Here is a 10764-nt window from a genome sequence, read left to right on the forward strand (position 1 = left end):
GTGGACAAGAGGGGGAGACCGTACTCTTTTTTCCTTGATCAGATATTTTTTCTATTGGGTTTTTCTTGACAAAGTTTTTAATGAGGTAGTCCCCATCAAAAGATATTGTACTCTTTTTCCTTCACTAAAGTTTTTTCCCATTGAATTTTTCTTTAATAAGGTTTTAACGAGACATAATCTTAAATGGTTATCAAAGGAGAAGTGTTGTGATAAAGATGATGTTGTGGATGCCCATTTATTATTTATCATGGGCGGCTCACATTCTCAAAAGTGAATGATATTAAAGAGGTATTGAAAAAGTAAGCATTTTACCTATATAAATAGTGAAATGTAGTTTTACATACATACACACAGAAGCAATAAAATAATCCTCTCTTCATATATATAGTATAAATTTCTTTCTTTTCTCAGTAAGTATAAGCTGCAACTTATGAAGCACGGACACTTCGCTGAATTGTCGTATCCGAGTGTCAGACACGATATTCATTGATACTCGTCCGACACGCGTGTCTGCTGTATCCAACCGTGTCTTAATAAAAAGCAAAAAAAATCTTCTCCGGATATGTTTGGACACACCTAAATACCATCATGTGTTAACGTGTCTAGTCTTATTCTTAACATATATTCTTAAAATAAATTTAGATATAATATATATTATTATTTATGAAAACAAAAAATATTTTAAATACTTGATATAATTAAAATAAGACATTAAAAATAAGGTGAAAACTCAGGTGCAGTTAACTTCATGTGAAGTTGATAGCTGAGAGCAGTTAGATGATAATTTAGTCAAATCTGTCAAATTATTTAACAGTTATCAACTATCAACTTCACATGAAATAGACTGCACCTGAGTTTCCACATAAAAATAATTAAAATTAATTTATATTTTAAAATATCAATAAAATATCAAAATATCATTACGATTTATTTAAAAAAATACTTTATATTTTATATGTATGTATGTCCTCGTGTCTTATAAGATTTTAAAATTCGCGTATCGACGTGTTCCGTATCGACAAGCTGCAACATATATAATATTAATATCAGTAAATATATATAAATTATTTTTATTATAGTAAGATAAGAATATTGGTGAACATTAATACTAAAATTTTTTATTTATATTTTTTATTTTATATTTATTTTTTTCTTATTTATATATTCTACAACAGTATAACCTAATTTTTGAACACTAAAATCAAAATTTTATTATTTTACTGATTTTAGCGCGACAACATTCTATTAATATTTATGTATTTTAAATTATATTAAAATTAATATGAGTCGTATTTATAAAATTTGAGGACTAAGGGGAGACCATTAAAATTTTAATGATTAAATTAAAAATAGCCTGCAAAGTTTTCAGGAACCAAATTAAAAAAAAAAAAGGAAATCTGAAATGCCATGGAGTTTTGAGCAGAAGAAGAAAAGTGATACAACTCGTTCAAAATCCATTCCTCCATTTCCGCACTTTGATTCACACTTATTTCACTAACACTCGCACCACAGATCCGATCCATCACTACCACAACCCCAACACAATGCCCACTCTCTCGGAGACCTATGCCTGCGTCCCCACCACCGAGCGCGGCCGCGGCATCCTCATCTCCGGCGACCCCAAAACCAACAACTTCCTCTACTGCACCGCTCGCTCCGTCGTCATCCGCAACCTCGACAACCCCCTCAAAGTCTCCGTCTATGGCGAGCACGCCTATCCCGTCACCGTCGCCCGCTACTCTCCCAACGGCGAATGGATCGCCTCCGCCGACGTCTCCGGCACGATCCGAATCTGGGGAACACACAACGATTACGTTCTTAAGAATGAGTTTCGGGTTCTATCGGGTCGGATCGATGATCTCCAGTGGTCTGCCGACGGCATGAGGATCGTTGCCTGTGGTGACGGCAAGGGCAAGTCCTTCGTTCGCGCTTTCATGTATGTGTCTCTCTCATTCATCATTCTCGATCTGATTCTAATTTATTTTTATCGATCTATTTTTTTCTATTTGCTTAGTATCTAATTATGTTCCATTAATCAAACCTTCATATGTAATTAAAAAAGATAAATTGTTTGGTGACATAAGCACATGATGCTTGTAAATTGTAATGCGATCGTGGTAAGCTCGCACCAGTTGCATACAAACTTGTGTGGAGTGAGCAATACACACAGCGGGCACGCGCGCTTATTATAGTATTTGGTGATTGTATTGCCATTTGGTTTGGAATTTATTCTCTTCGAATAAATTGATTAGTTCACACTTGCTTTGGAGCTTTCAGATGAATAAAAGAAAGATGTAGTGCACGAGATCAGATATTCCACTCATGGAATTTGGGTCAGGGTAGATGTTCACGACTAAATATTATATCTGGATTATTTCTTTTGAAATTTAAAACAATTTTGGTAGAGGCACATGAATAATTTTAAATTTATCAGTAATTAGCATCTTGTGGGCTTCCAACTTTTCACCACCTTACCCCATTTTTCAATTTCATTTGTTTTGTAATTTCAAGGTGGGATTCGGGTTCTACTGTTGGTGACTTTGATGGCCATTCCCGGCGGGTTTTGAGTTGTGCATTTAAGCCAACAAGGCCATTCCGCATTGTCACATGTGGAGAGGACTTTTTAGCCAATTTTTATGAAGGTCCACCATTCAAGTTCAACATGTCAATCAGGTAAGTATTATTTGCTATATGGCATTGCATATTTATCTTTCTTATTCAACAATAGATACATACTACAAGCTATCTATGAGCTTTTCCCTTCTTTATCATTTTCTCTTGGGTGCAGCACACACGGAAAATAATGCACATTATTAGTTATTTACATTTGATTTGAGAATAGTTCATAGTTTAACCATATTTTACTTTATTTTTTTTGAGTTGAGTAGATCATAGTGATACTGTGTATTTTTATCTGCAGGGACCATTCGAATTTTGTCAACTGTGTTAGATATTCGCCAGATGGGAGCAAGTTTATTACGGTGAGCTCTGATAGGAAGGGAATTGTATATGAAGGAAAGACAGGGGCCAAACTTGCAGAGTTGCCTTCAGGGGATGGTCACAAGGGCAGCATATATGCTGCTAGTTGGAGTCCTGATAGCAAACAGGTCAGCTTTCAAGTTCACTCATTTTCTATTTTCCCTTTTCCCTCAGAACTGTGGTTTTAATGGTTAATGTTGTTTCCTTACGACTTGTCAAGCATTGTTAAGACTTAAGAGATTAATCACTATATGTTGAATAGATTTTAATGGTGACACAAATGCTATTTGATTATATTCTAAATTTCATTACATTACAATGAGTGTTTTGACGTTATGATTCTGCTATTTGATTATATTTTAAATTTCATTACATTACAATCAATACCAGGTAGTAACTGTGTCTGCTGATAAGACCGCAAAAATATGGGACATTCTTGAGGATGGTAGTGCAAAGTTAAATAAGACTCTGTCTTTTACGGAAACTGGCGGAGTGGAAGACATGCTTGTTGGTTGCCTTTGGCAGAATGCTCATCTGCTTACTGTCTCTCTTGGTGGCACCATTAACTTATATGACGCTAAGGATCTAGATAAAAGCCCTTTATCCTTATCTGGCCACATGAAGAATGTTACTGTTTTGAATCTGCTTCACAGAAGTGAAAAGATGCTGTTGTCCAGCAGCTACGATGGAGTGATCATTAGATGGATTCCTGGCGTTGGTTATAGTGGTAAATTTGAGAGTAAACAATTTGGATTAATCAAATTGTTAGCAGCTGGCGAAGAAGAAATTATTACTGCTGGGTTTGACAACAAGGTAACATCTTTGACATGCGTCTTCACTATAATCAAATTGGTTTATTTGATTTGCACCATTAAAAATATCATCAATATTTCTTCAAACACTGAGATTTTACCTGTGATAAGCTTAATAACCAACGAAACCAAGAACTAAAAGTAAATATTAACAGCTCTGCTATCAGCTAATGATCTAAGTGTTGTAAAATTTAACTTTGTATTTTTATTTCTTTTATCTTTACTCGAGAGTAATACAAGCAAAATTGTTGACATCTTGATTTTGATAATTTAATCTGTTGAGGGAGCTGATCATCATTGGATGGTCAGACTTGTCACTAGCCAATTTTTTTGTATATTTATTATTATTATTGAGCTTACTTTTGGTTCCAAAGCACAATGCCACGATGGTTATTGCCTTCAATTGATATGATATGAAATTCCATGGTATTAACTAAAGGTATCCAGAGTTCCTCTTCACGGGGACGATTTTGGTCCTGCTAAGCAAGTTGATATTGGAAGTCAGCCTAAGGATGTGAGTCTTGCAGTTAAAATCCCTGAACTTGCTCTCATTGCAATTGAATCTGGGGTTGTCTTACTCAAAGATTCAACAATTTTGTCAACTGTAAACCTGGGCTTTGTTGTGACTGCCTGTGCAATTTCACCTGATGGTAGTGAAGCAATTGTAGGCGGCCAAGATGGTAAGTTGCACATCTATTCTGTCTCAGGTAATACACTTACAGAAAAAAGTGTCCTTGAGAAGCACCGAGGTGCCATCAGTGTAATCCGATATTCTCCAGATGTTACCATGTTTGCATCTGCTGATTTGAATCGTGAAGCTGTTGTGTGGGATCATGAATCCAAAGAGGTAACTTGAGCCCAACATGATTACTGCTTCCTTAATCTGGCTTTATGAATATAACCAGAACATTTCTATTTCAGGTGAAACTTAATAACATGTTGTTTCACACTGCACGTATTAACTGCCTATCTTGGTCACCTGATAGCAGACTGATAGCTACCGGTTCACTTGATACATGCGTTATTATATATGAAATTGGAAAGCCAGCAGCAAGCCGCAGAACCATAAAAGGTGCTCATTTAGGTGGAGTTTATGGGTTAACTTTTGTTGATAATGACAGAGTTGCCAGTTCAGGCGAAGACGGTTGTATTCGTATGTGGACTTTAACTTCTGAGTAATCTTAGCTTCAGAACCTTCCCATGCTTAATGCAGTTCGCGGTAAGAAATTCACAGTTCAGCTATCTTATGATAATATTCAGTATTCTGCAATGATTTTGGAGTGGTAAGGAGAGTTTAATGTGGGTGTATCATCCCTTCCTAGATTTCTAATAGGACTAGAAGTCTCGAGTCTCCAAGCTAGATTTACATATGCAGATTGCATAGGCAACTCCTAAGAAATTAGAATTAACTCTTAGCAAAATACCACCATTAGTTGGTGAATAGCACTTTTGCTTCATTTATTTAGCTTAGACCAATCTTATTCCTTGTAGGTATTACAGTAGCAATCGAACTCCTGGCCTCAGTAATGGAGGAAACTCTTAATGGTTCTTGAGTAGCTATATATATATAACACGAGGAGAGAGGATGGAAATGAATATTAACTTTTTTATTTTTTGGGACACATAATATTAACTTACTTTAATCAACCTTGTCTATCTTATTTATTTGCTACATAGTACATAGTATGCAAGTCATCATTAAAATTATGGTCTGAGTGCAGGAGATTGGCTTTCTTGTGTGGCAGATAAAGGTGAGCCCCCGTATTGGAGAGAACAGTAGGGAGATGAAGAGATAAGATAATGTCATTCTCATGGAGATGGAAGTGAGTCGCAGATGCTGTAGCATTACCATTGTTGTTTCTTCACTGTGTTTCCTTCTTAAGCCAATGGAATGGGCTTGAGAAATTCTCAATCAGTTTTGTAATTTACGTAGAAAAGTCCGCATTACACACATTTCTAGACTAGACAGAGAGGCCTAATTGCATGAAACTAGACAGTTCTGCAAGTGTAGAGGTGAATTCAATTTGATTTTGTTTTCTGTATCTATTTGCAGTCTTTACTACTGATTAGTTGGTGCAGCAAGATCTTTTGTTTCAACGTTCTATAATACTACAACTCTAACGGTAAGAATAAGATGCGTTGAAATGGTACATGACCCCTGGTCAAAAGTCAAAACTCGTCAACATACCACTTAAAATCCAGTTAAACTTTTTCTTTTCTTGGGCACAATAAAACAAGTTCTAAATTATACTAAAACTCTTGAAAGTTAATTTTGTCGAGTGTCTTTAAAAAGATCTACTCTTTTCGGACAAGTTCTAAGAAAACTCTGTTTTCTCTTTTGAAAAGTTATAATGTGATCCCTCGCTGTGTCGCCATATTGAGAGAGAGAGAGAGAGAGAGAGAGAGAGAGAGAGAGAGAGAGAGAGAGAGAGAGAGAGAGAGAGAGAGAGAGAGAGAGAGAGAGAGAGAACTCTTAATTGGCGCTGATTTCTAGAAAAGTAAGGTTGGTATGGTATTGGGGCAAGGTTCTTAATTGAGAGCTGAGAAGAATAAGGATTTGGACTAGCAAGAAGATATTTATCAAACAACATTCAAATGTTTGTACATTCTGAGAACAGTTCCAGTGAGTGAAAAAGTGTGTTTTTCTCATGTCATTGTTGTCCCCCTCCCTGGCCCCCCAAACTTTATGGGGTAACCACTAGCCATCAAGATACAATTCAGCATTTCAGCCTAGCGTTGCACCAAAAATAAATAAATATTCATCTTTTCAAATTTTACAGTAATCTAGCTCAAAACATTGAACAGTACAAGACATTGGTTTATGCGTATGGCAACCCCATTCCACTGAATGATTATTATTTATTTCTCTTTTTCATGGATTCTCCTTGTCTTGAGGGTACTGTTCTGTATTTCTTACAATCTTTTATACCAAACCAACCCTTCTACCAAACTGCTCGTATTTTTTTATTTTTACATGTTTTTTCACCTTCCTTCATTGACCTCAAAACAGCTTGAGCTTTTTCATCCACGAATTATACCATACACAGTTGCTCCAAGGACGTACCAATATTCCAAAAGGGGCCCCTTTTATCGGATATTGTAAAAGGAAATCTCTTTTTTATAGATACATATTCTTCAACGGACCTTAACACACATAACACATTATTCTTATTTTGAAAATTTGAAGTGGCTATTTAGTATTTACTTTAACAACATTCTTTATCCCTTGACCCCCCAAATTTGATGAGTACTAGATATATTGGCAAAAGTAGCTGTTCTAAAATCCAATGCTGTGTTTCAACTTTGAAGCTCCTTTTTTCCTAATTAGAAAAAGAAAAAGAAAAAAGGGTATGTTCAACCAATAAAACTTCTCTCTCTTGAATTGCACCTTCAATATAGTGCATGTGGTTGGGTGTGCCTATGAGCATCATGTGTGCATAATTAGCATAACTAGCTTAACAAATATTATATTGTATTATCATATCACAAAGCTTCAAGTTGCAATGTGGTCCTGTCGGTTACAGCATTACAGGATTACACACGTGACATACGCGTGCTTACCCACCTTATGTTTGCACAATACAATATTGAATATTCAGAGAGCTATGAACATTGTCAACCCAACTGTTCCTACACACACTGTCATCATGTCTTCTTTGTGCACGGAAAACAGTAACTCATGTCCCCTTTGTCTATTTTGAGAATATCCCTATTAATGTTCTAATCCAATATAATAAAACTAGACCCATTTCTTAATGTATCCCAGACCCCAAAGTTAGGCTTATTAATTATTTATTTAGCCTCTAAGTTAGGAATTAGGATAAACTCAGAGGATATTCATTCATCAATTCCAAATAGTACTAAATACATTGATATGATGAAGTTAGTCATGAGATAGAACAAGCCACAAGACATGTATGTCTTTTCTTAAAAAAATAAAAATAAAAAAGGCAAACATAATCTTCTCAACTACTACACAGGACACTGATATGACTCAGTCATACATCCATGATCCACCACCAAACACACACATCTGCCACACCCAAATCACACACGGTCAAACTCTATACTAGTTGGAACATAAAGGTCAAATAACATGCCTTGTTCCTCTTTTTCCTTTTTCTTTTTTCAACCTTTCTGGCTCTACACAATCCTATTACATTATGGAACAACTACTAGTATTGTCATCACTGAACATATGTGCTGCAGAGTTATCATCAGTTGCTGGACACTGGTGTGGGTAATAATTAGGCAAAGCATAAGAGTAATTTGCAGGGCTGTAGTTATTACTATGATTGTAGTAATAGCCAGTGTTAGGAGGAACAAACGGGGATCTGTGATACATCATCTGAGGTTGTTGCTGCATGGCTTGTCTTGCCTGCATGTTCATGTTCATCATTAATGAGGATGGAGATGGATGGTTATTGAAGCCATTCATGTTCATTAGCAGTGATGATGGGTATTGGCCGGTAGAAAAAGCACCATTTGGGAGAACAGCAGCTGTAGAACCTGGAGCCATGTTGTTAGACAGAACAGGAAAACCACCCAAACCATTGGAATTTGCCCCTAGAACAGTGGCACTGCCAACATTATTAGCAACATTGTTGTTATTATTCCCATTGAAACCAGCTAGATTCATCATTGCACCAATGTCACTAGCCCTTTTGGCTTCTCCAAGATTGAGTCCTTCACCACCTCCCATGTGGCCATTGTTCAATTTCAGTGCTGCCATGGTTTTCTGATCAAGAACACCACCATGACCATCCTTAAGTCCCATGTTATTACCAGGTCCTCCCTTTTTACCAACATTGTTGTTATTGCCAGCATTGTTGTTCATTTTAACATTGTTGGAACCACCAGAAATTGCTCCAACACCTTTCTTCAAGTTGTTTGCTTCTGCTGCTGCTGCTGCTGCCTGCTGCCTCAGCAAATGAAGTTGGTTGGCTTTTTCCCTAATGAATCGCATCTCTTCATCATCGTCTTCGTCCTCATCATCGTAGTCATAGTAATCATCATCCTCTTCAGAACTAAAGGCAGATGGGAACTTCTGCTGCTGATTCTTGAAGGCCTCAAGACCCTTCACCAGTCCTTGCTGCTTTTGCCCCCCTTTGTTCTTGTCATCTTTGACAATGTTGTTGTTGTTCTTCTGCTTTGGATTCTGAATTGTTTTCTGCTGAGACCATGGCTCAGCATACTTGCCAGCTCTGACCAGTTTCTTGATCAAAGTTGCAGCATCCACACTTCCTGAAACTGTTACTTTCTGCTGATCTGCATCTATTTGAACTTGGTAGACACCTGTAGAGACCAAAACTATTATTCCAAAATTTCATATTAACCAAAAGAACAACTCCAAAATATTATGTCCACCTAGTAGGAAGTGTATAAAGATGCTAGTTACTCCACTTTTCAGAGCATTCCAAAGTGACACAAAGCTTAAATTGTTACTCCACTTTACACCTCTCTACATTTAATACACCAAGGTAAACTAAGACAGGCAAAGACAATTTTCGCTTTCAGTTTTACTATTATTTCCATAACTCCCAATAGAGTTAGTTGCCTTTGGAAGTGAGTAAATAATATTCCTACACTCAGTTTGATTATGATTAATAAACTATAAAATGTGCTATATAAGAAATATTTACCCAATGCTTTATGGACCGTACATCTTATCCTCAAGAATGAGGATAGTGAGAGCAATGTGAGTAAATAGTAAGGACAAGACAGAATATGGGAAATACTAAAAGAGATGAAAAGAAAGTGAGTGAGGGTGAGACCTTCAATTCTCTGAAGGAGTTTCTTCACTTTCTGCTTACACCCATCACAGTGAATGTTCACTTTGAGAACACAAGTCTGTAGATGTTAAAAAAAAAATAAAAAGCAACAAAAGAAGAAAACAAATAAATAAGTAAAGATTCCTGAGGAAAAGACCAATGCCAAACTTTGCAGTGTTGATAGGAAACTAAAAACTAGAATAAAAAGGAAAGGGGCATAAAAATGAACGAAAAGAGGTTCTCTCAAAAGACAGAAAGCATGTGAATGAATGGAATGGAGAAAGACCTGGATTTTAAGGAGCTTAAAGTCTTCTTCTTTAGTCATTTCTTCAGTGCTGTTTGCAATGAAACAAGTTCCCTCTTTTCTCTCTCTAACCCCCACCACTACTTCTGTTTGCAACCAAAAAATAAGGTTAAGCAGCAGGAGCCTATTTCCAAAACCAAAAGGGGTTGTTGCATGTGAGTTTCTACAAACTTATAGATTCTATGTTCTCTCTCTCTCTACTAAGTTAAGTAGCTAACAAGCTTAAAGCTAGTAGCCACTCTTGTTCACTTCTTTTCTTTCTCAAAAGCAAACAAACAAAAACATTGGCACATGGGACTTGGGACTCTCTCCCTTCTATTAAAATAATAACTAAAAAAGGTTGCAATGTAAAGAAAGATGTGAGTGAAGTAAAAAACTAAAAAGAATTGGAGCCAAACGCCAAGGAAAACAGTTAAACCACCAATAGAAAATTGAGAGAGAAAAAAAAGTCAAGGTGTCAAGTCAAGAACAAAAGAAAAGCTGGAGAATTCAAATAGTAAAAAGAAAAAAAGAAAAAAAAAAGATAGTAGGAGAGAGAGAGAATTGCGGGATAGCTCTGAGTTTCTGAAATGGATGTGATTTAACGTTAAATACTGAGTGAGAGACAATAAAAAGAAGAACAGCGACTTGACATGCCTATTTCATACTCTGTACCCTTTGTCACATCTTAAATCGTACTCTCGTGATGATATTTCATTCACTTAATTATGCTTACCATTAATTAATTAAAGCAATACAAATAACTCTATGTTCTGCTAATTCTATTCAGTTGAAAAAGTACAAATTAATGCATGGTTGGTTGATATCGTGCTTATTAGTTAGTTTTGAATGATGCTCCACCGACAGAACTTGTTCTTCTTCCAATTGAATGCAGAAATTTCTTAACATGTTCTAACTT

At 36.2% G+C, this 10764-nt stretch overlaps 2 protein-coding genes across 3 annotated transcripts; one reads left to right on the forward strand and one right to left on the reverse strand.

Moving 5' to 3' along the window:
- The first annotated feature begins 1190 nt into the window (after nt 1-1190).
- On the forward strand, nt 1191-5873 carry LOC112711982 (actin-interacting protein 1-2). 2 transcript variants are annotated; one of them, XM_025764744.3, is made up of 7 exons: nt 1191-1936; nt 2512-2673; nt 2921-3107; nt 3370-3792; nt 4231-4638; nt 4713-5010; nt 5513-5873. In XM_025764744.3, exons 1-6 carry the CDS (start codon nt 1335-1337, stop codon nt 4968-4970), a joined length of 2040 nt encoding a protein of 679 aa, XP_025620529.2. In that variant the 5' UTR covers nt 1191-1334; the 3' UTR covers nt 4971-5010; nt 5513-5873. The 2 variants fall into 2 exon arrangements, with proteins under 2 accessions (XP_025620529.2, XP_025620530.2); XM_025764745.3 differs by having other exon boundaries at nt 1327-1936; nt 5537-5873.
- Nucleotides 5874-7606: 1733 nt separating this feature from the next.
- On the reverse strand, nt 7607-10540 carry LOC112711983 (heavy metal-associated isoprenylated plant protein 37). Its single transcript, XM_025764746.3, has 3 exons — nt 9849-10540; nt 9566-9641; nt 7607-9086 (listed from the first exon to the last, which is right to left on the reverse strand). Exons 1-3 carry the CDS (start codon nt 9885-9887, stop codon nt 7948-7950), a joined length of 1254 nt encoding a protein of 417 aa, XP_025620531.1. The 5' UTR covers nt 9888-10540; the 3' UTR covers nt 7607-7947.
- Between the last annotated feature and the right edge of the window lie 224 nt (nt 10541-10764).

This window comes from Arachis hypogaea, chromosome 9, assembly GCF_003086295.3.
Source record: "Arachis hypogaea cultivar Tifrunner chromosome 9, arahy.Tifrunner.gnm2.J5K5, whole genome shotgun sequence".
Classification (NCBI taxonomy): Eukaryota; Viridiplantae; Streptophyta; class Magnoliopsida; order Fabales; family Fabaceae; genus Arachis; species Arachis hypogaea.